This window comes from Lupinus angustifolius, chromosome LG04 (genome assembly GCF_001865875.1).
Source record: "Lupinus angustifolius cultivar Tanjil chromosome LG04, LupAngTanjil_v1.0, whole genome shotgun sequence".
Lineage (NCBI taxonomy): Eukaryota > Viridiplantae > Streptophyta > Magnoliopsida > Fabales > Fabaceae > Lupinus > Lupinus angustifolius.
Window position 1 is genome coordinate 26344537 of NC_032012.1, and position 25464 is coordinate 26370000.

Consider the following 25464-nt stretch of genomic DNA (forward strand, 5'->3'; position numbering starts at 1 on the left):
AATATAAATTAAATTATTATTTTTTTAGTATTTTTATGACTTCTTTTTTATTATTATTATTTGAGCTTCACCTACCTACCCTTTTGGTCACAGATACATATCCTTTGAGATGATATAGTAAACCTAACAAAAAATGAAAGGTGTGGTATTATAAGAGAAAGGGTAGAATTAAATAATATTAGTGTCACTTAAACACAAGTAGATTAGAATCTATTTTAGGTGTTTGGTGGGAGATAGATACGGACCTCTGTCTTTGCAAATTGCAACTTTGGGGGTTGGTGAATGGTAAGTGGGAGATAGAATTGAGAAAAGTAGATTAGCTTTCTCATTTGTCAAATAGAAATCAACTTTATTAAAAAAAAAATATAAACTAATATTTTTAAATTATTTATTAAAATTTGATTGTTATGAATATAGAAATATAACTTTTTTAGGATATATGATCTTTGTTTTCTCATCTAATCATCCAAAATTCTAAATTATTAAATAAATATTTATATATTGTTGATATAATATTTTATATAGTATAATTCATGGATGTTACTTGTTACATTAGAACAATAATAATATATTGATTATGTAAAAAATCTTACAATATCTTCATCCTTTGACGACTTCATTCACATATACATAGTTATTTTGGCAGCTAAACCTCTAAATGAAAACACCAAAATCCAAAATATTAGGGGGTAGAATCTAACTTAAATACAACATTGGCATTTTTTTCTTGAAGACTCATGGTATCATCTAATTAAGTAAGTTTTATGTACATGGGTGAAAATCTATTGTCTAATTACATGGATAGTTAATTATTAATTTATTAATTTAAATATATTTTTTTCAACCAATCATAAACTAATTATACATGTAGTGACACAGCTTGTGATACAACAGATATGCTCCCTATGCACACCATGACAAGAACATTGATGTTACAAGTAAGAGACACATCTTACATCCTAAAACATGTGTTATCCCTCCTGGTACGACTTATTATTAATTGAAAAAAACAGATTTAAATTAGAAATATAATTATTAATTATTTTTTGATCAATCATATTATACACGTGCTCCTTACAAGTAGGTTGGACGAGCTTATTGATAACTCTATAAATGTTTGAAGTTATTAAATAATGATAAAAACGTGTGTAAATTTTGTTTGTTACTATATTAAAAATAACTATTTTAATATTTTTATTATAAAAAAATACTAAAATAGTAATATATATATATAGTGGGAGAAGATAGTTTATTTTCTTTTAGTCTATTTCTCTTTTCTTACTTTATTTTGTCCAACCAAATGAGATTTATTTCTTGATAGAATTAATGTTTCTGAAACTTTTTTAATGAAGTGTCATTTTAATTGGATGAGAACCAAATAGGAATTTTATTAGAGGAAGACTTGTGTAAAAACATATGTATGTAGAGATAATTAACAAAATTTTGACAATACATTTAATTCTAATTAAAATTTAGTCATAAATGTGACAAAAAAATATAAAAACACTTGTATCTGAAGATATATTATACAGGTCTTTATAGTAGTTTTTCTCATTCCACCATGATAGTGTGTTAAATATGATATGGAATTTTTACTTAAAGTGGCAAAATGTTATTGGTTGAAATCGGATAAAGAGGTTGCATACAGCCATAGAGTAAAAGTGGTAGAATTAATCAGCCTAGGTTTAATAACATTGCTTCAATGTACTATTTATTATAAAGAATTATGAAAACATCTAAATAGATAATTAATCAATATATTTTTCTTTATAATCAATGCTATGATATGTGATTTCACTCAGGTGCATCTCCCTCCCAGCTATTAATATTGAACTTTTATCCTTCACCCTGATTCGGTTTTAATCGAACTCTTAACCTTCCGATTAAAAATCACTATAACAATGTCTGATTTGTTAATTAATCAATATATTAGACACCAGCCACCACACATGATAGATTAAATAAATATTAAAAATTGAGCATATCACATATTCCAAATGCACATTCTTCATTTTTAACAACTCTTGTACCTTCTTATCCCTCAACCATTCCATGGCGACGGTGATAGCAGCACCACCGCTCCTCTCCGTGAACTGCTCCGCTTCATCGAGGATTCCTCACAACAAAAAGAAGAAGCAGCGACATTTCGGGAATTTCAGCCACTTCGCCAACACAGTTACCAAAGACGTAGAATTCATTAAGAGAGGTATCGGTAACGGTGTTGCTTGGGCCAATGAAACATTCCGAATTCCTCAAATTGCTGAGAAAGTGGACCAACTTGTGTGGCTTCGTTATCTCGAAGATCCTATTGCTTCTCCTTCTCCTCCTCTTTCTTTACCTCAACCATGGTATCCAGGTACTCAATCAAACTAAATTTGCTTCTTTTGCATCTTGGGTGTGCCTTTATATGCCTAATTCAATGCCAATTTCGGTTTTTTTGAAATGGGTATTGGTTATTTTTTTGAATCATGTATGACAAGTAATGTTTTACTTGCAACCAATTTTTGTTGTCCCTTAGTTTTTTTGGGTCTACGGATAAAATATAGATATAGGAAGTGATTCAGGTTAGAAATCATCAGATATTATTTGCACGGTCAAGAATAGCTGAAGTGATGTAACCAATAACTAACTCTTAATTCTAATACAAGTTCTCCTAGTTTTTATACAAGAACTTCAGAACAGTTCTCACTTGGTCACTATATATGTATATATAATATATAGAGGAGGAACCCGTTTACACCTAAGTTTCGTTTACACTAATTACACTCAATATCACTCATTCATTTTTTTTTAAATCTAACTGACACAAAATGGGTGAGTGCAATAAGTTATTTTAGAATTTTTTTTCTCTCTCATCATTTATTGACTTACCCATTTGATCCGTTAGATTTAAGAAAATGAATGGTTGAAATTGAGTGTAACTTAATTTGGGTGTAAATGGATCCCTCCTCATATATATATATATATATGTATATCATATTTAGATATATTAAGACAAACAACAAAGTAACTAAATTGTGGTATAAATATAGTTTTCATAATGTTGTAGTTATGACTACAAGTTTTTGAGAAAACTCCATAGAGTATGTTAGCTAGGTAAGCATAACAAGAAGAAGAATGTTCATGATTTGAAGATAGTGAAGTAGCAGTAAACTATTTTATTTAGTAGCAAATCAAACAACTTAGCAACAAAACTTGGTGTTTGGCATTGACTAGTGATTTGTATTCAAGTGGTGTCAGGTACCTACCTATCAAGTGAGTATTAAGTAAGAGTGTATGTGTACCCAATAAGTACAGATACCAGATAGGTACCCACTTACCCAGTAGAGAAGTATAGACGCTTCACAATAGTTGCCGTGTCCGTGTCAAACACATATCTATATTAGACAGTTTTGGATACTCCTAACCATATCCTATATCATTTTATATTTCTTCTGCTATATCCGTGTGTCCGTATCGTGGGTCATATCTGTGTCTCGTGTCATGTCCATGCTCCGGGTATGGGTACTGGAACCATTTCAGAGTACCCATGCATCATTGTTTTGGACCTGATGTAAATGGGTACAGGCCCCATGCATCATTGTTTACGGGGCAATGCTGGGTCTGTTTCCTGTTGTTGATTTGAGTGAACGATTGATGGTGGTATGATGGCTCTCTTGAATTGATGTTTGGAACTCATGTTTTCCTGGAATAAGATGATGCAGCGTGCAAGTTATATGGCTAGAAAAATTGTTGGGAGTTCACTGAGGAGAATGTTTTGTTATGGTTTATTTTTATTGCTATTCATGCACATGCTGGTTGAGATGCAGTTAATTTATTCCTTCTTTACTGTATTGATTTGATCTTTCATTGTCTTCCAGGACTAACTGGAGTGGATTTACTCATGTCTGATCTCAAGGCATTGGAAGCATATGCTAGTTACTTTTATTATTTGTCTAAGGTTTGGTCTAAGCCACTTCCTGAAGTTTATGATCCTCAGGATGTTGCTCACTATTTCAATGCCCGACCCCATGTGGTGGGCCTCCGTATTCTAGAGGTACTTGGATTAACCTTTGTAATAAGGTCATGCAATGATTCTATGAATGTTCTCATTTTCTTCTTAAGTCATTAGGTTAGCATGTGAAAGTTTCCGAGTTTTAATATCTCAAACATTTCTTTTATTTAGTTTTCCTTTTAGCTTGAGTACATTCTCGTATGTAACCTGCTTGTTTAAATATGATACTACACTCATCTATTTTATGTGTTAGTAGGAGATATTTGGTTAATGCATTTATAAAATGGTATAAATGAACTAATAACCTAGTGATAAGCTCATTAAGGATTGTGATAGACCCATAAAAGTCAGTGTGTTTCATCCAAGCGGCATTCGCGTTTTTTTCTTAGTATCATAAGAATTGTACGGTACCTAAGAGGCTAAAATTGATACGATGTAATTTTCATTGTAATTTTTCTCATTGGCACACCTGCTTTCAATGTTTATGAATCCATGTATCATAAAATGTCCGAGTTTTTATTCAACTTCCATATCTGTAAAGAATTGTCTTTTACTAATAGGGGTTGAAGTCTCAAACTTCAAAAAATTCACCACACAGCAGGGAGACATGCTTCATATGTGCACTATACTTTAAGTACACAAATTTGTCATAGTAAACTCTATACAGTAGCTAACTTGGTCCTATATTAATGTTCTTATCAATGTGTTAAAATTGGTTACAAAATGCTTTATTAACCCTTTCTTTATTGGAAGGTATTTTCCTCCTTTGCTTCTGCTGCGATCAATATTCGAACTTCAGGCTTTAGAAAGTTTCTACGACTAAATCCAGAAGATGATGTGGATGAGAAAACATCTCAATATAATCTTGGGATGGTGTTTAAGGAAACAATGCTTAATCTTGGTCCCACTTTTATAAAAGGTGAGGCAAATTGATATTTTTGGCATCTTTAGTATAATTGTTAAATTAAATTCTTATCAACATTTCATTGTTATGCTTTATCATGTTTTATAATGCCCATTGCTTTAAAAAAAATTGTTGGGCCTTTCATTTTTGTCCTGCAGTCACAAGATTTCCAATTTCCTTGTTACATTCATTTGATTGGTGATGCAGTTGGTCAGTCCCTTTCCACAAGGCCAGATATCATTGGTGTTGAGATGTCCAAGGTTAGATTGAAATCTGTATGCATTTCTGCTTCTTTTTTGTTGAACACTTCTTTCCTTCGATTAACATGGAAAAGTAGGCTAACTATTCACTGATAATGTCTTGTTAGATGGTGATATTTGGTTATATATCAAATTTATTGGTAGTGGAGCTTTAAACATGTTCTTAAGCAATTATACTAATTTGCACGCAATGGTGTTTGTATTCCTTTCATGCATCTTCTATCTCTGTTTGTTTAGATGAAACTTATGGTAAAATATACTATAACCTTTTGAATATCATCTCAACTCTAGATTTTTTATTATTTGTCCAGAACTATTTATAACATCTTGCCTTTGGGTCATGATTGTAATGCTACTAATAGTGAATAACTGAATTGGAAATTGATATCTATATATTTCAATTCTTGTAGGCATTGTCTGGACTGAATGATCAAATCCCTCCTTTTCCAAGGACTGTTGCTATGAAGATTATAGAGGAAGAATTAGGTTCTCCTTTGGAGTCATTCTTCAGTTACATTTCTGAGGAACCAATAGCTGCTGCATCATTTGGTCAGGTACTTTGACAAACGAGTGCTGCGTATAATTTAATATTATTAGTGTGGATTGGATTTTTGTAGGTGCCAAATATTCAGAAGCCTTGGTGTGGTGGCATGTCTTATTCATGTATTTGTTTGCATTTTCTAGGTTTACTTTGCCCGTACTACTGATGGTATTAATGTTGCTGTAAAAGTTCAACGTCCTAATTTGCGTCATGCAGTGGTGCGGGATATCTACATTCTTCGCCTTGGGGTTTGTACTAGCTACTAACTATTGATTTCTTTATCTTCTTTTTTTCTGTATTACTCTGTCCTGCATTTCTTGAATGAGTTTATATTAATCATTTCAGTTGGGGCTGCTGCAAAAAATTGCCAAGAGAAAGAGTGACCCTTGCCTTTATGCTGATGAGCTTGGGAAAGGTTTTGTTGCTGAATTGGATTACAATTTAGAGGCAGCTAATGCTTTGAAGTTTATGGTAATAAATGGCATATCAATTAGATTTTAATCATACATATTGTTGAGTTCTAGAAATTGGATGATTTAGAGCTTTGATGAAAGCTTTCATTATTAGCGTTTAAATTTCCGCATATGTGAATGTGATAAATGTAAACCTATGTTGAATTGGTAACTGACAAAATTTGAAATGACTTTTTATTGCTGCCTGCAGGAAGTTCATTCCCCCTTTGCTTTCATCCGTGTGCCTAAAGTATATACGCATTTAAGTCGAAAGAGAGTTCTGACCATGGAATGGATGGTTGGTGAAAGCCCAACAGACTTGCTTTCTTTATCTACTGGAAACTCTATTGGAAATGTCTCTGAATATTCAGAAAAGCAGAAAGTGGCTGCAAAAACGCGTCTTCTTCATCTGGTATGCAAACAAAAATGCAATTATCCATATTGTATATCTTGAATGTTAGATAGTATCATGACTATTATGGTAGGAGCCAGTTAAACTATTCACAATAGTTAATGCTTTGCAGTATAAGTGAGTAACAAGGGAAACTTTGGCCGTCTGATACTAAGGAGTTTCAATTACAAAAATAATAAACATTGCTCTGGGTTGAGTTAGCTTGTAATTTCTTCATCAATCTTTATTAGCTTATTTGACTCTCTTTCTCAGCTAGAAAACTTTCATCAATTAAGAATTACTGATTCCACTAAGACCTTGTGTTGTTTGGTGTCTTACGCTAAGCATCATTTTCAACAAATGTTTACTTATCTAACACATTAGTAATTCAGGTCAACAAAGGTGTTGAGGCAACATTGGTGCAACTTCTTGAAACAGGCTTACTACATGCTGATCCACATGCTGGTAACTTGCGTTACACCCCCTCAGGACAAATAGGGTATTTATTTGCTTTCCCTTCCTTATCCAATCTGAATAAGTTATGATTTTCCTTCACAGAAATCTAAAAGAATTTGTTTACTTCCTTTTATTTCTCTGACAGGTTTCTAGATTTTGGTTTGCTTTGTCAAATGGAAAAAAAGCATCAATTTGCTATGTTGGCTTCAATAATACATATTGTAAATGGTGACTGGGCATCCCTGGTCCGTGCTTTGATTGATATGGATGTTGTGAGGCCAGGGACAAATATCCGACTCGTTACCTTGGTACAATACTTGCACCTCAGAATTTAGTCATTTTGCTATTGATATTGAATATTTGAACCAAATAAGAATAGCATTCCCATATAAACAGTGCTTCCATTTTTTTGTAGACTGTGTCCTTTTGAAACTTATTTTCACATGACTAACTTTCTAAATATCTATTAAATTTTCAGGAGCTGGAAGTGGCCTTGGGAGAAGTTGAATTTAAAGAAGGAATTCCTGATGTGAAGTTCAGCAGGGTGAGAGTCATCTTTAACAAGTACTAATTTAATATATGTATTTCAGGTGACACTGCAAACCAATGGTATAAGTGACTGAAACCAACCATAATCAAGCTGATAGTATCTCTTGACTCGCCATTAAGTTAGAAATTTGTAATTCTAGCAGTTACTAATAAGTATAATTGAGAAAGTTCCGGTTAACATATTTCCAATTAGGAAACTATTTAAGCAAATATATCTCAACAAATTAATAGTTTCCATCTAGTTTAAGACTTTCTAAATTTATTATTATTCTGTAAACTTTCTTCTCTTTAGTTACTGAAATTTCCAATAAATTTTCTTCAAGGTTCTGGGAAAGATATGGTCAGTAGCCTTCAAGCATCATTTCCGTATGCCGCCATATTATACACTTGTCTTACGATCTCTAGCTTCCTTCGAAGGTACTGTCAATACCACTTTCAAATTAATTCTCAGATGCTCATCAATTGTCATACTGTTAAGTATTGTTCATCATGTATGCATCAACATGTGGTAATCACAACAGCATGTAGTAATTAGAAATCTTGTTTCTGACTTTCTAATATTTTGATTTCATTGTCTTCGTCTTCTATTTTTCATTGAAACAATTTCAGGCTTGGCTATAGCTGCAGATAAAAACTTCAAGACTTTTGAAGCTGCATACCCTTATGTTGTGCGGAAACTTCTCACAGAAAACTCAGCTGGAACAAGGAATATATTGCATTCGGTACTATAAGCCCTTTAACATTAAGCTCTGTGCCAGTAGCAAACAGAACCATAACATGGTATCATGTTTTTGCAGTTGTTTGCTGATGCTTAAGTCTAGAGAATAAAAACCTGAATCCTGTTTTCTTACGAAAAATTAGAAGAATATATGTTTTTATATAAGAATCTTGTTTAAACATTAGCCAATCATGAATTCGGTTAGCTTTTAGTTTTTTTTTTTTTGGCATGCCTCATTGAACCAATCATGGTAGTTTTGCACTTTTGCATTCTTATCTACGTGAGCTATTAGGCATCGTCTCAGTGATACTGATGTATTTCTGTCGTAACCATTGCCTGTGTTTGTACTCAATGCAGATTCTTTAAATATAATAATCAATATTTCATTCTCCTTCTAGTTAAATTGTTATGTGAGGTTTCAGATAATCCTTCTCTCTCTTCTAAAACTTCATCATTCCTTTTCAGGTGCTTCTAAACAGAAAAAAGGAGTTCCAGTGGCAAAGGCTTTCCCTATTCTTGAGGGTAGGGGCAACTAGGTATGTGAAAATGGTATGTTAGGGAGTATCTTATCCAAGTAGTCCTGTTTTTTTGTCTAAGACCGCCGATATTCAAAAGTTACATTGAACTCTGATTAATCCGGGTCAAGCTGGGAAGACCCATATACCGGGGTTAACCTCTCCCATTGCCTATTTTTCCATTCACAAGACTCAAACCCGTTACCTTTATTAAGGGGAACCAAACTCCTCCTACTCTGAATCTGGTGCCTAATACTGTCAATTTCACTTTTCCCTCACACAAGCTGAACAAGAAACATTTGTCCAGGACTTGCTTTTGACATGGTCTTCCTCATTTGGGCATTGGGCTGGCCTGTTTTAGTTATCTATTTTTACTTGATAAATTGCTATAATTTAACTGCTATAAATATAGCCTCTCATACTTCTGATGCCTTTTCAGGAAAGCCTTGCAATCAGTAGCATCAAATAGTGAGACTTCCCCCGATCATTTACCAAATAAAGCCACCGATAAGTTTGATGTAGCATACTTAATCTTGAGGCTTTTACCATCCAAAGATGGTGCTGCTCTTAGAAGGCTTCTCATGACTGCTGTAAGTTCCTATATGATGTCTATCACGCTTCTTTGATGTTCTTCAAGATTTTACCACCATTCCTATCTTGGTTGTCTGTACTGGTTGTTTGTAATGTTGAAATTGGTTTTTAGTAACTCTAACTAGCAATAGATATATGGTTAGTTTACTAGTATATGGTTGTTTGTAATGAACAGGATGGAGCATCATTAATCAAAGCAATGGTCTCAAAGGAGGGAAAGTCGTATCGCGAACAATTTTGCAAGATCATAGCTGACACTCTGTACCAATGGATGATTAAACTATTCGAACAAGGAATTAAAGCTACTCAGACTTCAAGGGTGATATTTGGCAATGGACTTAACAGAGAATCAGGTGTATACTCTAGATCATCCACACCTGCATATGATATCAATTCCATCTTTAGTGATCGACGACTTAGGGTGATATTCTCTAATGTTCTCAAATCTGCAAGTCGCGATAAAATACTGATGCTGCGGTTTTGCTGGGATTCCCTTCTTATGGTTATTAAAGCTTCGAGTTTGGCGTGTCACCGGGCTATTGTGTCTCTGTCTGAAGCTTACATGGACCAAATATTTGAAGCTCCTAAGAGATATGCAGTCAGTGCATAAAATTTACTTAGAACATATTAGTTCTTAAGCATTTTGAAATAGAGCACTCTCTTGTAGTTGAGCATTTTTTATTCTAGTTAAATCCACCAAAAGAAACTGGTGTAAGAACAAATCCTCATATTTATATATAGAGGGGAGAGTCAAAAATATGTTATGTTCTCTCTCTTTGTCAAAGACTTCTAAAATATATATAAAACATGATAGTTTGCTATTTAATGTAACAATGTAACTTAATTTCCTTATATATAAAAAAGATACCAAGTGTCTAATTCCATTTAAACCTTTTCAGATTATGATTGAAAAGGGTCTTTATGTATAGTTAAACTACATTTTATCTTAAACATTCTGGAGATGGATCATAATGAACCTTGAGAAGATGCTAAAGGTACTTATCCGTCATTCATTTTTAATTATCATTGACTTTCCAAAAAAATTAATTCAAATGACAAGTGAAAGATACGTGTATATATTTTTATACTGTCATTTCATATATTTAACACTCTTATTAGTTTAATTCGTTTAAATTAATTTCTTGAAATGTGTTGAACTAGTGATGAGTTAGCTAGAGAGATATAAGTATAGTATCTTACTTACTGTCATGCATATATAACCACAACAGTGGGAAGCATCATGAGAAAATAGGTTCCATAATACACTGAAAAAGTTTCAGCTTTTATAGTTGACTTACCCTATAAAAGTGTGGCAAATTTGAAGGTAGTAAAAGTAATCCTATCCCCTACCCACAAAAGCTAAATTTCTCATGAGAAATTCTTTCTTAATGGTCATATATACTGATTGATAGGAAGAAGCTCTCATGACACAAACATATACACATAACAACACTCACTCTCCTTCATGGGAGTGAATTGAAAATAGTGAAACTATTAATTTGTTTTCACATTGTGGGGGAGAGGAATAACTTTTTTGCATACTATAAAGATAGGGTGATTTTCTCTCTCTCTTTTTATATTAAAAGGTAGTCTTTTGAAAGTAAAGTTAGTGGGAATAGGTATCACCACTCAAAAGCTAGCTAATTATTAGTATCACTCCTTGTATTTTGAAATGAACTTCTCATCTCAAATATGTGGAAAAAATATTTTTATTTATTTAATTAAAAAATAAAGAAAATTTTGATCCTTAAATTTTATTAGATACAACATGTTATAATCTGGATTCAGTATTAAAGTTTCATATATATGGATGCTCTCTCTTTAATTTGGCTTAGTGCATGAAAAGTTGGCATTTGTTTAGAGATTATTCTAATTCGTTTGAAGACTAATATAGTGAAATCTTTTTTATTCACCCAATAGATCAACTACACAATGTCAAATGGGAACCGAATTATTGCATAAATTTGAAAAGCAATAATCCAAGTAGTATCTCAGATAAGGCCACAAAGCATAGATGCTATGTACAGAGTCTACAGACACATAAATATGCTTTATATCCATAATGCACCAAATTTCAAACATGTCCTCATTCCTAATGCTGGCCACAAAACCATATATTCTCTACAACTTTCACCTCATATCAAATCTGAATTCATAACAAAGTTTTAATACTTCATGTTTGAAAGCCTTACTATCAGGGTTTGTTTGGTTTGCTAAAACTTATTTATTTTCATTTTCAACAAGCTAGAATATTGTTAAGGAACAAAAATGTATTGGTCTAATATTATAAAACTCTGCTAAATCTAGAGGATGACCAAAGGTAAAAGTTCATTTCTTTTAAGCGACACTTATTGAAAGACATACACACTTAGTTTCTTATTAAAAAGGGCGAGAAGATACACTTGATAGAACCAAAAAAATGTTGTTGAGAGTCAAAATTGTAAAATAAAATAAATTGTAGGATAAGAATTCATATATTCAAATAATTCAATACATATTAGTATTATTTCTCAAAATAAGCTTACACTTTTTATTAATTTCTTGATTCACGAGTCAGCATTTGCCTACATTATATTCTTTAGAGAATAATTCGTGTTAGAAAAAATATATATGATCAAAACTAACCAAGTGTTAACTCAAAATGACAAAGTCAAATGGTCTAGAATGAATGATAATTATACCAAATATCACATTTATTTTCTTTTGGATGATAGTTTTTCTAGAGAATCACATGCGATCAGTCTCAATAAAATTATAATAAATCTAATTTCAAAGGCGGAAATTTTCAAATTCTAGATTTTGACAATTCAATGCAGTTTTGAGACCGATGTTATTTTGTGTTTCATAATTTTATGAAAAAATATGCAGCAACGCACTACTGCTACAACCCAAGAAAAGTAATAACTTTAAAGTGTAAAGTATTACAGGGTGATTCTAGAGTTCTGTCCTAGATTTTGGTCAACCTCATAAATCATTATTAAATCCACTTATAAGCACAAATAAATATTTAATATTTAAAATGCTAATTTGACAAGAGGGTAATATTTATATAATATATAAAGATTTATATATAGTCAGTATATTATCTATTATTTATTTGTATTACTTTTTTTGAAAATCTGATAAAAACATAAATAATATAATGATAATGTCAGAGTATAAATTTCTTTCTCATTTCACAAACTGATCTTACAATCCGATATGAAGAAAAAAGATAGGATAAAGATAGTAGAAGAAAAACCCAACACATGCATGTAATGAGATATTAAACCTGTTGGTCAACGGGGTTGACATGGATACCACCAAACCATGTTCTCATGATGTCCACGTGTCCCACTCATATCATCCTAATAGGAAGAGTAAAATAAATTATATTAAAAAAATCTGTCTATAATCTAGATCATAAGAATGTTATCACATGTTAATATTTTTTTATTAATAATTGATTGTATTAGTTCTCACTTTTCTTGTAATAAAATTAGTCCCAAAGATATCCTTGTTCTTAAAAAAAAGGACAGATTTCATATTTTTTTGGATCATAAGAAAATCACATAATTTTGACTCATGCCTAACAATCATCATAAAAGTATTATTCACGTGTAGTACGAAATTAATCTCTTCTAAATTGCCAAATTATTTCGACATTTTTATGTTATGATTTTTCTTTTTATGAATCCCTTTTACCCACACTCTTTATTTAGTCTTTATAGTAATCCTCTAAAATTGTGATATCTTATGTTTTGTCGTTCTCCTCTTTCTCTCTCCAAACAACCATAATTTAAGAACCTCTTCTCCTTCATTCAATGGAGAATCCTCCCACCTCGATTTTCGTGCTCCATTTCTACTTTTCCTAAAGTTCCAAACTTTTCACCAATTGCGATCTGGGTTTAGTTCTATTCACTTTCTGAGTTGCAGCACCGTTAGTGTGTGAGATCCAAAAATGGGAAGCAAGTGGAAGAAAGCTAAGGTAGCTTTGGGTATGAATTTGTGCATGTTGGTTCCGAGAACATTAGACGAGGATGATTCGCCTCCTCCAACGGTGGTTTCTGAGAGGTTGTCGGGTGCTGCTCTGCTCTCACCGGCGGCGAACTGGGACATGGGGTTTTCACGGCCAACAACGCCGGTGCCGTCTTTTTACGGCTTGAAGGTGTCCAATAGTAGCAGCAAGTCCTCCAAGGTTTGTGTCTCATATTCACTTATTACTTGTTACTCTTATTATGCTACTAGATTTTATATATTATCGCTGCATCGCTCATGTTTAAATCGTGAATGTAGTAATTGTTAGGACTGAAAACGACCCAAACTGAGTTGAATTAGAGCTTAGTTCGATAAGGAATGGTTCAACTCAAAACTCGATTCGAGTTCGTTATTTTTTTAATTCGAGTTCAGCTTGATTCATGAACTGTTTAGTTCAATTCGAGTTCGTTCATTTAGACAACTCGATCGTTAATTTATTTTAAAAAATAATGCAAAGATTTTATATATAAATATAACATTCTTTATTTATATTTATACTATATATATAACATTCTTTATTTATATTTATACTATATATAAAGGGGAAGACATGATCTAACTTCCACCATGGTATAATTTTCATTTTTTGCCCTTAATATTATTTAATTTTACAAAAAACACCATATAATCTTAAATAAGCATCATTAATACATGAATTAACCACGTATCTCATCTTAAATTAAACATTATTGTAAACAAAAAAAATGAAATTATAAAAATTTAATATATAGTATCATACAATATTCACTGGCAGACACGAAGTGCTCGTACACACTAAGATATATAATTACAATAAATATAAAAATAATGCATAGATTATAATAAAAATAAAAAGTAATTTATATATATATATATATATTTATATATTGAGTCATTCCATGAACCAAATGATTCAAACTCTAACTAAGTCGAGCTAAATAACGAATTGATTTTAGAATGAATAACACATTGCCAGCCCTAGTAACTGTGTACAAATAGTGCATATTACACTCATTTTTTTATTGGTCTGAAAGTTTTAAGAGTTTAGTAGTTATCCTGTGAGACTCTATTAATACTTTAAGGATAACTAACATGCATAGTATAAAAAACTCCTATTATTTACGTTCATACATTATTTTCTAAAATTTTAATTGTCTGACAAGAATCTGCAATTTGGTGTTCAAAAAGGGAAAGTTTTAATGTGCTTCAAAAGACTGGTTAAGGGATTCAATTCAAGAATATTAATTTTAAATTGGGAAGTAGTGTATTTATTATTTAGAAAAATGATATTTTGTTATTCTAAAAACTATATGAAAAATAAATTTAATTTTCTATAGAATAATTTTGAGGAGGTAATTATTTTTAAGTGGGGTTTGTTATTTTAGTACGTTAGGCCTCTGACCCTTCTTATAATATTGTTTTTTATAGGTAAAGTATAATATTGGCTTTATTTGTTCAGAAGAGTTTAATGTTTTATTAAACTGGCACTTTTTGGTCCTTGAAATAAGCTTTATCCGCAATTTATAACTAATCCTTTCGGCGGAGGTAGGTTTGTGATTGCATCTTCCGACATGTGTTGCTCTAAGTGATCGAACATTTGACCAATATGATTCCTAAATCATTGATAATGTTTAACAATACATATCTCTAACCTTTGATTTTTAAACTGCACATCTTGAGGCTTCATTCATCATACACAATAACTCCCAATACATATCTCTAACCCTTAATAGTTTGTTCACGAATTATCTTTATTTGCATGATCATCTGCTATATAACTTACATAGGAGTATTCATGTTCTCACAAGCTTTTTATTTCTCAACCATTCAGCAAACCTGCTCAATATGCTTAACCGGAATGAAAGAAGGATCTGGCCATGCTATATTCACTGCCGAGTGTTCACATTCCTTCCATTTCCACTGCATTGCTTCAAACGTAAAACATGGAAACCGGATATGTCCAATGTGCAGAGCAAAGTGGAAGGAAATACCCTTTTCAGGTCCCATTTCGGATCCTATCGCAGTCAGAGTTTCAACAAGTCCAACAAATTGGTCCCAAAATGATACTTTGATGGCTGTGGTCCACCGCCTACCGCTAGCTTATCCTCGGCGAGATTTGAATAGGCGGCATGTTGTTCCACTTTATCAGGCTCCTGAGCCAGGCGTATTTGATGATGATGAATCCTTAAATAGTCAACCTGTATTTTCTGGGAGAAGCCATTGCAGTAAGAGTAGTGAAGATACTGATGCTGTTAAAGCAATGGAAATTAAAATGTACCCTGAAGTGTCTTCTGCTCCTAGATCCAACGCTTATTCCGAATTCACTGTTTTGGTTCATCTCAAAGCTACTGCTGCAGCAGCGGCAGATAAAAGAGAAAAGTTCAGTAGAAACCAGTCTAGCATGACACAGATTTCTCAGACTCCACGTGCCCCTGTGGACCTCGTCACGGTGCTTGACATCAGTGGCAGCATGGCTGGAACTAAGCTTGCACTACTGAAAAGAGCTATGGGCTTTGTTATACAGAACCTAGGCTCTAATGACCGGCTCTCGGTTATTGCTTTCTCTTCAACAGCTCGTCGCCTCTTTCCCCTTTGTAGGATGACCGATTCGGGGCAGCAGCAAGCATTGCAAGCTATTAATTCTTTGGTTGCAAATGGAGGTACCAATATTGCTGAAGGGCTGAGAAAAGGTGCTAAGATAATGGAAGACCGAAAAGAAAAGAATCCAGTTGCCAGTATCATACTTCTGTCTGATGGTCAAAATAATTACACCGTCAATGGCTCTGGAACTAACCAGCCTCGGCCAAATTACCAGCTGCTTCTTCCCACTTCTATCAGTGGTCGTGATAATTCAGCTGTTCAAGTTCCTGTGCATGCGTTTGGATTTGGTACAGATCATGATGCTTTATCAATGCACTCAATTTCAGAGACTTCCGGTGGGACATTTTCTTTCATTGAGACTGAAGCTGTGTTACAGGATGCATTTGCACAATGCATCGGAGGACTTTTGAGTGTTACTGTTCAGGAGCTGAAAGTAGGAATAGAGTGTATACACCAAGATCAAAGTCTTGTCTCACTTAAGGCAGGAAGTTACCCAAGTCGTGTGATGGCTAACGGACGCAAAGGATTTATTGATGTTGGAGACTTGTATGCTGATGAAGAGAGGGATTTTCTAGTTTCAGTTTCTGTACCCGCTACATCTGACAATGAAACATCATTGATAAAAGTCAAATGCGTTTACAAAGATCCCTTAACACAGGAAAAAGCGACACTGGAAAGTGAAGAAGTAAAGATTGAGAGGCCTGGAATAGCCGTGAGGGTTGAAATGTCACTTGAAGTGGATAGACAGCGGAACAGGCTACAAGCAGCTGAGGCAATGGCCCAAGCACGACTTTCAGCTGAACAGGGAGACCTGACCAGTGCAGTATCACTCCTTGAAAACTGTAGAAAGATACTCTCAGAGACTGTTTCGGCCAAATCTCACGACCGCCTTTGTGTTGCGTTGGAAGCTGAACTCAAGGAAATGCAAGAGAGAATGGTGAGTAGGCATGTGTATGAATCATCTGGGAGAGCATATATACTCTCTGGAATGAGTTCACACTCTTGGCAAAGAGCAACAGCAAGAGGCAATTCCACCGATAGGTCGAGTCTAGTTCAGGCATATCAGACACCATCAATGGCCGAGATGCTTACCCGATCTCAAGCCACGTCACTAGGTAGTCCATCCGGTCAGAGGCTTCTTCAGCCACTGTTGTCATACAGATCACAACCAAGCCCAAGGTAAAACCCAATAGGGATTTGTGAAAATCATCTTCAAATTAGACTTTCAAGTGATTTTCCCTTTTTTGCTTCTACAAAATCTGGGGGAAGGTGGTAAACATTAGATTTCTTTCAACTGTGATTTTTCAGTTTGATATATGTATAAATGAATAAAAGTTGAGGAAAGGGCAGCAGATAGCAATTTAGTACATTATGTTTCTTCTATTTTGTGGGGGTTTAAGGTTTTCCTTTTTGCTTCAATGTTCTTTCCTCTAACTATGTAGTTTTTTTTGGTTTTCTTCTACAACACCTTGGTATAAAGTTTGTAATTGTGCACAAGGTTGGGATGAACTCATCAGTAAAACATATATATTTCCAATTCTTTCACAAGTTTTATTGGAGTCACTTGCATTTTGCATGTTCATACCTAAGCATAAAGTGCATACACAAAGTTTTTTGTCTATGACTAAGACTAACTGCATTTAGTTGCAAACCATAAATTAATGTTGTAGCATGCATGATGGCATGTCCATTGTACCAAGAAAGGAGTACAATATAATGAGTTTATGGGTGGGTGGAGCTCTTCTATTTATGATTTAAGGTTTTTATTTCTTTGTCCATGGTAGAGATGAGCTTCAAGAAAAAGTGAATGATCTTGGAGTTAGAAACAATGAAGCCCTTTGTTGCATATGCTTTGTTATTCCATATGCTTTGTATAGTTTTTCAAGTTTATCAGCTCTGAAGTTTCTTTGATATGCATTCACATGCAATCCTTTCTCAATTACCAAGTGTTATCAAAAGATTCAAAGACCATTTTGCATAGCTATGTTTGCAATGTTCTACACTTTTTTTATGATCATAAGTTAGAGATATTAAGCAAAACTATTCTTTTGCATGTTTTCTTACAACAGACTTTATGTATTAAAAATTAAAGCTATCCACTAATGAAAAAAAGGCAAAATAAAAATAAGGGTATGTTATGATCTTTGGGATTAAAGCAAAATGAAGTTATGCACAAAAAAGCAACCAATTGGGTAACAAACAAAGGCCTTGAAACCTTCTATGCCCATATACTGAGAAAATATGTTTGTAGCTCTGACCCAAACCTTCTATGAAACCTTCCTTATTTAATAAAGTTGTTCTTTCCTGTCATGGAACCATCTCCACCTGTGGTGGAAAAAGCATACCAAATAAGTATATTGTAACAAACACTCAAAACATAGCATCTTTATTTTTACCAATCAAATTCGTATACAGTATTTACAGTTCCAGTTTCAGGTCGGACTCGAGTTTCCCAATAATGAAAAAAAGCATTTGAAATCTTAATTCAGTAGATAAGTTATCTCCTAGTACCATTAAAATTATGACATACGTATTGTTAGAAATTTCTATTTTTATTTAAAAAAGATTAATAGTGCACATGATTTTAGTAGTTGTAGTAGATAACTTATTATCGGTACGAAAGATATATTATAAGGTAAGAAATGAAATATAAAATACTAACCAATGGTAATCCCATCTGGGTCTGATTTTGGTCATTCTGTTTTGACCATATGGATAATCAGTTTCAGCTCTTCTTGTGTTTCTGAAAGCACAACACCCAATGGAATATATCCCTATCAGAAATACAAGCATTACCACATTTAGAACAGAGAGCTTGTGCCAATTCCTTCTCATTTCTTCAAGTACACCAGCTTTGCAAGAATCACACTCATAGCATAACAAAGTAGGAGCATTGTTCCATTTATAGCAATCAGGGTCTTGATTCACCAATGTTTCCATGTTGTATGTGCATGCTGTTGGTGGCTTACAACATCCTGACTGCATAACAAACAACATTATTACTACAAAAAAACAAGTACAAGGAAATAAAATAAAACACAAACCCAATATTAAAATGTTCTAATAACATAACATACAAAACCCAAAGATTGATGTTAAATGACCAAGATAAAAAGATGTATGCACCGACAATATAAGTTTTTTACACTATCAGTGTATCATCCACTATTCGTTTTCAATATTATTGATTCTTAAATAAAAGTAATACAAACGAATGATAGATGATGCCTTGATTATGTATAAATCTTTACGGCCAATGCATGGATATTATACCTGTATTGGAGACATATCCCTCTGCATATAATCCAGAGGGGTCCAATAAGCAAGCTTAGCACAATTGTTAGAGCCCAAAATACAGCTCCTAATAGTGTTCCAATAATGAGGATCTTGTATTCTGTTCCTCAACCATGGTGAATAATCTTCAATATGATACTCCTTATAAACTCTGCCAGGTACTTCTACACCACCACCTTTACTAGTCACACCAAAACCAAATATAGTCAAACCAATCAGTGATGCTATGAGCAACAACATCACCACTAAGTAGACCCAAAGTGCACATGCCACATGAAAGCATGCACCAATAAAACCTGCTAGTGAAATCACAAGCACAACAAAACCTATAACAAGAAGTGGTGTTTGAAGAAAATTTTCACAGGTTGTGCTACTCCTTGCCATCCATAAACCTGCTCCAATTATAGGTATTGATGCTAAAAGTGTAAACAAGTTCAAGAACCCTATCACTGTGTTGCTAAACCTATACATATCTCTCACTATATCTCAAGATTTTTATCAAAATCTGTATATCTGTTGAGTCTATTTAAAAAGGAAGAGAGACCCTTGTTTTCATTTGTTTATGTTACATCAAATCTCTTTCTCTTTTCCTCTGATTTAGTGTATGCAGAAACTTTTTGTTGCAGTGTGTGAAAATGACTATGCTAAGAAAAATGTGACTTCTTAGTTATTAAGGAAGATGTTTTTCTTCTAGAGTGACTAATTTGCCCTTAACTTTCTTATTTCCCTGCTTTTTTTCATGACATAATTGAGATATTAATTAATCCATATATAACTAATGGTGTAAAACAATTAGCATAAGCATCAATTCCATGTGCATTTAAGCAAGTCAAGCTAAGAATTTTATAACAAGCAATGGTGCTTTTGGTAACTAGAGATAATGCTTTTGGACTTCTTTATGAAGCAAGATCAAAAACCAGAATTGGGTTATTGTGGAGGGTATCATCAAATATTAATGTAGTATAAGTGGATGCTTTTTATTTCATATTCTGACTCATCTAATCTTAATGTTACATCATGTGTGATGTGTCTTTTCAGCTCCACTACTACTCTTATTCTTTATCTTAAAAAGAAGTTCCACCAAGTTTGGTTGGTGAATGATAAATAGAACTTTATTAAAGCACTTAGTTGTCTTGTTAAATATTTTATTCTATCATGGAATTTCAAATAAATAAAAAACACATGTTTCAAAATATATATTATTTTAATTATTTCTATTCTAAATTTAATTGTTATTTAAATACATGTCCAATCATGGACTTCTTAGCACGTTGGTTGCAAGTGGACATTTCTTTGATTTTTTTGTTTCCGACATGTATCCTTGTACAGGAGATAATTTTGTCTGAGCCAGGAACATCCACAAGTATATGAGGCTAACTTTTTTTTATGTGTATTCTTTTCAACTCGAAACCTTACTTAAAGGAAATCAAGCATATACTACTTCATCCAATATTCGTTGGTGGATGCCCTTCAGATTGTTAAGCCCAAGTCTAGTACTTTAAAGCAAAATTAGACTCTGTCGTTTATGGCCCATTTCTTGGATGAGATAATATCATAATAGGGACAAAAAATATGACAATATTGTAATCTTGTTATAATATAAAGTTTGAATGTGATGGATGGAATAAAATTGTCATATCATATTCCTTTATTGTACTTATATTTGGGGCGTGTGTTACAAATAAACTGAATATGATGATGCATTGAGAGGATGGGTAAGATGATAAGGAAAATCTGAAACAGAAAGTAAATGGAAAATAAAAAACCAACAAATTGAGAATATACATCACATTTAAAATATATAATACAATGTAAGTATTATCATTCAGGACTAAATGCAAAGTTGAAACTTTTCATTTGACAACAGTTTTTTTTTTGTACATGACATTAGTCTTGCAAAATGAAACCTTATAAAGAATTACATTCATATATATAATCACAATTTTAATAACAAATAAAAATAGAAGAACTAGTATTGGTAAATTTATCAAATATTTTTGAGGCAGAGAACCAAGATGGAACTCATGAGAAATGCATCCCTTATTCTATTGTCTCAGCCTTGCCTAGGTTGCAAGAATGATAGTACATGTAATAGTACTATGATTATTCCAGAATGTTCCTTAAATTTAAGATGATGGCATTGACTTGTTCTCCAAGAAAGATCTGAAAAGAATAAATCCTTGGCGAGGCCTATGAAGTGGAACCTCATGTCCTGCTCCTCTTACTGTTACCAATGTGAGTCCTTTATAAACTTGACTCCACCCACCAACCTTAACATAAAAAAGCAGAAAATTTCTTAGCTAACAGATAATAAGATGAGAAAAAAACATAAGTAGATGTTATTTTGAACATAAAGTTAGTACCAACCTTGCCATTATCATACCAAGGGTACCAGTTGATGAGGGTAGGGAGCTTCAAGGCATCAATAGAATATCGAGTGGCCGTAACTGGAACAACAGAATCAGTGTCTCCACTGCATCCAAACATATAAAATAAGCTGCCTTTTCGCACGAAGTTGTTGATTATAAGTGATTGCGGTTGTAATTTTAGCAAGAAGGAATTAATAAATCTAGTCACTTATACATTCACCATCGACCTTGGAATGATCGAGTACAAACAAACTCAATGATCAATGAGATTGGAATCGATCAGAGGCAAGCAGTAGTGCACACAACATTGCCTAAATCAATAATGAAGAAGAATGGAGAAGCACTCATAACGCTGCAAAAACTCAATAGACTCGGGCTAGGGTATTTTAGCTTTCGGAATATTCAGCCATGTTATAAACTATGCACTATAAGTCCTAACACCAGTTTCACTGCATGCCTATAATTAGTACTATAAGAAGAAACCAGGCATATAGTCTGCACTCTCCAGCACTCAATATGTCTATGATTATTACCATTCATTCCTCTCTAAGTTTGAAAACATTAAAAAAAAATACTTCATCTAAATGTTCTTTCTGAAAAACTGGTTTTAGATAGAGCACATTGGCATTGTTATAATCCATCTAGCTTATGTACTCTTTTTGTAGGAGCACCCGTTGTGCTCCTTTAATATATTTGTTTGCTTACCAAAAAACATTGGCATTGTTTGAATCCATCTAAGCCAAGGTATATTGTTTGGTTGTAGTATTTCTTCAAATTTCGTTTTAGATTTTTACGGAATGCCCTTTGAGAAACACAAGACTAAGGTTTCTTGAACAGGACACTAATGTTACATCTGTAAAGTTTAAGTGGATTTTTCTCTGTAGTCTATATAACAGAATGATTTCCTATTAATTATGAAAAATCCATTCCAGTATTAGAGCAACCAAATAGCTGAAACGCTTTAATTCACGAAATAGAACTGGAAGATGAAAAGAGAAGCCAGGTACCTGTATACCCATATCTTGAGACCAGCATCAATAAGTTCTCGGTATATAGGAAGCATAGATAGTGGAGAATCGGTCCAGTAGTTCCCAACAATATCACTGTTAATGAAAACTTTTTTAAGTCAAAATTCTGATACCATAGGTTTGATAGAAACATTTCAAATGTTGCATATAAACAACTTACCTGCATGTCTCCCATAAGTAAGGAATCCCAGTTACGTTGGCATGAAGTGCCTTCTGAACTTCTGGAAGATTATAATAAACATCGGAATGCCTTTCAGTGCATGGGTCGTATGCTCGAGACATCCATGGCTGAGTTTGGAAGCCATACGTAATGGATGGAAGAAGAAAACAAGAAAAAATAATCACTGAAACAGTCGGCCAGGAATGACCGAAGTCTAAATAACTACATGCACTAAATCTGAACACTGGATACACAATTCTGATTTGAAAACTGCATGGAATGCAAGAACATGCATTTGGAATCTAGACATGGACTTTCTAAGTAAATGACCCCAAAAAGAAAGCTTACGTAGCGCCCCTTCAAGCCGCTTCTGAGGGCTGATGTATCATTACAAGGCGGTGTATAAATGCTATATGGATCAATGTTTCCTTGCTCCACAACTGCAACTCTGAGAGCTTCCATGCATTGCACTGATGGATGCTGGGAGGACCCGAAGTCACAGACTATTCTTAGCATCTTGTATGTAGAATCTGAAATCAATCCATGGGTCCACCAGTACTCAAATGTACCAATATAATCATGATAATCATCTGTAACAGCATTTCCAACCTGACAACAATTAAAGCAAAATTACACCTATCAGATGCTTAACACAAGGTATTGGCATCTTCGGGTACATTTTTTTAATCATGTCTTACTATCTCACCATAAATCCCTTGAAGTTTATAACTGGATCCTTGATTCCCTTATTTTTCTGGTAAACAAGTTGTGACAGCTGAGGAACATAATGACCTGAAAAGCAATTTTAAGAAATTGAGTATTTCATCATTGTACTATGCATTATTCAATTCATAATTGTGGAACCATAATCCTTATGAAGAGAACTAATATATTAACAATAGAATCACCTGCATAACTTTCTCCAGCAATGTAGAATTCTCTATGCTTATACTGAGGAAATCTTTCAAACCAATTAACAAGAAACGTATATGAATCCTCAGCTGCAAAATTGGAGAACACAAATTCGAGATAACATAAGCATGTCAAAACCGGAATGAGTAAGTTATACATCAGCAAGTACACAACCCTTAAGAAATACCACAACTACATTACCAGTTTTTTGGTCACCAAAGGTGTACAGATCTGTTGTCTTATTCGAATATGAAAAACCAACACCAGCAGGAGAATCAAGGAACAATATATTTGCCACTGCAATTCACAAAACAAATAAATATAAAATATATGTTGCAACAAAGGCCTTCTCCCTTCGATGGGATCGACTAAATGGATCAAATAACGCTAGAGTATCTCGTGATACAGAAAAAAAAACATTGTTCTAGCCCTCTAGTGAGAATTTCACTTACAATTGTTCCAAGCATAAGGATTGGTGAAAAGTGTCTTGCCATCGGGCCTAATGCGAAAAGGGCCGATTTCTTCAGATGCACCATAAGCAACAGAGGAGCATCCAGGGCCACCATTAAGCCACAACACTAATGGCCTTGAGTGTGGTCTACGATGGAGTGGTGCTTCCACCAACCAGTAAAACAATGCCCTCTCTCTCTGCTCATTCACAGTAATATACCCTGAGTACTGATCAAAACCAACGTTCCCTGGTTGTCCTGGAAGCTCGGTAATCTTATCTCTCTTTTGATCTTCTAAGAGGGAAGCTAAAGAAATTCCCACATAAATGGACAAAAGCAAAACAAGATAAAATTTTGAACAACAACCCATTAGTTTTTGCCACAACAAAGTTCAAAACTTTTGCAAAAACCCAGAAAGAAAAAGTAGAATATTTCTGGGTTTGCTACCTTTTTCAATTGGCTACAGCAAAAACATGAAAAAAAACAAGTCACAGAATCAGAGAATAATGAGAGAACCAATGGAATTTATAGAAGTACTACAAAGTGTTAGTAAATAATAGAGTAAACTTATAAAAACACAAATCCCAATATAGTCACGGATAAGATCTAGATTTGAAGATATGAAGCAAGTGGCAATCCACAAATTACTCAAACCAAAGCAGAAACAAACCCAGATTCAAAGAAGAGAGTTAGGAAAAGAACAAGAAGAAAGAAAAGGACACAGTGTAGAGATGAGAGACACAATGAATAAAGGTGTCATCATAGTATATATAATGTAGTTTCAATGATTGCAATTAGGTGACATGAGTTGTAACAATTTAGCGCCATTCATTTGGTTCTGCTACATAATCATGAATGCTTAGAATTTTCTTTTGATATTGTATCTATTTATCATTGCATGTGCTAGTTGACCGAAGTAGTTGGGTAATGCACATGGAGATAAAGTTTTTTTGGAATATACATTATCCTTCTCATCTTCACATTTCAACAAAACTCATCGTGTATCCATACGAAGTAAAGTTAATAAACAAAACAGTAAATGTTGGAAAAGGTTGAGTAGTTCACAACCTTAAATTCTGTATTTGGATGAATGATGTAGTGAATTTCGGAACTGGATTTTCCTCTTATGTTCATGTGCATAGATGTTAGGAGGAGGATTAATAGCTCTTTACTCGTGACAAATTCCGTAATCATAGCCTTGTGAAACCCGAACCGAGCATCCGGGTCGGATCGGGTCGGATCGGATCGGATGATTTCATACATAATTTATCATTTTTATCAATA

The 25464-nt window shown here is 33.6% G+C and overlaps 4 protein-coding genes across 7 annotated transcripts; 2 read left to right on the top strand and 2 right to left on the bottom strand.

Moving 5' to 3' along the window:
• LOC109346691 (uncharacterized protein slr1919-like) lies at nt 1970-10197 on the top strand. Of its 3 annotated transcripts, none has more exons than XM_019586394.1 (17): nt 1970-2356; nt 3861-4036; nt 4748-4913; nt 5106-5158; nt 5569-5712; nt 5843-5947; nt 6045-6170; nt 6363-6563; nt 6935-7041; nt 7144-7306; nt 7477-7542; nt 7871-7964; nt 8157-8269; nt 8731-8801; nt 9220-9370; nt 9547-9987; nt 10035-10197. In XM_019586394.1, the coding sequence occupies exons 1-16, from the start codon at nt 2053-2055 to the stop codon at nt 9979-9981; spliced, it is 2475 nt and encodes an 824-aa protein (XP_019441939.1). In that variant the 5' UTR covers nt 1970-2052; the 3' UTR covers nt 9982-9987; nt 10035-10197. The 3 variants fall into 3 exon arrangements, with proteins under 3 accessions (XP_019441939.1, XP_019441938.1, XP_019441937.1); XM_019586393.1 differs by having other exon boundaries at nt 1971-2356; nt 9547-10003; nt 10039-10197; XM_019586392.1 differs by having other exon boundaries at nt 1971-2356; nt 9547-10197.
• LOC109346692 lies at nt 13109-17531 on the top strand. 2 transcript variants are annotated; one of them, XM_019586395.1, is made up of 3 exons: nt 13109-13262; nt 13296-13548; nt 15199-17531. In XM_019586395.1, exons 2-3 carry the CDS (start codon nt 13312-13314, stop codon nt 17149-17151), a joined length of 2190 nt encoding a protein of 729 aa, XP_019441940.1. In that variant the 5' UTR covers nt 13109-13262; nt 13296-13311; the 3' UTR covers nt 17152-17531. The 2 variants fall into 2 exon arrangements, with proteins under 2 accessions (XP_019441940.1, XP_019441941.1); XM_019586396.1 differs by having other exon boundaries at nt 13109-13256; nt 13304-13548.
• Nucleotides 18088-19958, bottom strand: LOC109346693 (tetraspanin-6-like). The gene is made up of 3 exons (XM_019586397.1): nt 19242-19958; nt 18631-18947; nt 18088-18293 (listed from the first exon to the last, which is right to left on the bottom strand). Exons 1-3 carry the CDS (start codon nt 19731-19733, stop codon nt 18254-18256), a joined length of 849 nt encoding a protein of 282 aa, XP_019441942.1. The 5' UTR covers nt 19734-19958; the 3' UTR covers nt 18088-18253.
• LOC109346695 (serine carboxypeptidase-like 27) lies at nt 21095-25121 on the bottom strand. Its single transcript, XM_019586398.1, has 9 exons — nt 24184-25121; nt 23933-24028; nt 23728-23820; nt 23526-23611; nt 23168-23428; nt 22820-22947; nt 22639-22734; nt 21630-21735; nt 21095-21532 (listed from the first exon to the last, which is right to left on the bottom strand). The coding sequence occupies exons 1-9, from the start codon at nt 24548-24550 to the stop codon at nt 21389-21391; spliced, it is 1377 nt and encodes a 458-aa protein (XP_019441943.1). The 5' UTR covers nt 24551-25121; the 3' UTR covers nt 21095-21388.

What these genes read in the sequence shown, in the direction of transcription:
- LOC109346691 (XM_019586394.1), top strand. Translation starts at nt 2,053, where the DNA reads ATGGCGACGGTGATAGCAGCACCACCGCTCCTCTCCGTGAACTGCTCC. An exon ending in CTGCTGCATCATTTGGTCAG is followed by an intron (nt 5,713 to 5,842) that starts GTACTTTGACAA and finishes TGCATTTTCTAG; the next exon opens with GTTTACTTTGCCCGTACTAC. An exon ending in CAAGGAATATATTGCATTCG is followed by an intron (nt 8,270 to 8,730) that starts GTACTATAAGCC and finishes ATTCCTTTTCAG; the next exon opens with GTGCTTCTAAACAGAAAAAA.
- LOC109346692 (XM_019586395.1), top strand. Translation starts at nt 13,312, where the DNA reads ATGGGAAGCAAGTGGAAGAAAGCTAAGGTAGCTTTGGGTATGAATTTG. An exon ending in GTAGCAGCAAGTCCTCCAAG is followed by an intron (nt 13,549 to 15,198) that starts GTTTGTGTCTCA and finishes TCAACCATTCAG; the next exon opens with CAAACCTGCTCAATATGCTT.
- LOC109346693 (XM_019586397.1), bottom strand. Translation starts at nt 19,733, where the DNA reads ATGTATAGGTTTAGCAACACAGTGATAGGGTTCTTGAACTTGTTTACA. An exon ending in GGGATATGTCTCCAATACAG is followed by an intron (nt 18,948 to 19,241) that starts GTATAATATCCA and finishes TTTGTTATGCAG; the next exon opens with TCAGGATGTTGTAAGCCACC. An exon ending in CCCAGATGGGATTACCATTG is followed by an intron (nt 18,294 to 18,630) that starts GTTAGTATTTTA and finishes TTTCCACCACAG; the next exon opens with GTGGAGATGGTTCCATGACA.
- LOC109346695 (XM_019586398.1), bottom strand. Translation starts at nt 24,550, where the DNA reads ATGGGTTGTTGTTCAAAATTTTATCTTGTTTTGCTTTTGTCCATTTAT. An exon ending in TCCTTATGCTTGGAACAATT is followed by an intron (nt 24,029 to 24,183) that starts GTAAGTGAAATT and finishes TGTGAATTGCAG; the next exon opens with TGGCAAATATATTGTTCCTT. An exon ending in TGCTGGAGAAAGTTATGCAG is followed by an intron (nt 23,612 to 23,727) that starts GTGATTCTATTG and finishes ATTGCTTTTCAG; the next exon opens with GTCATTATGTTCCTCAGCTG.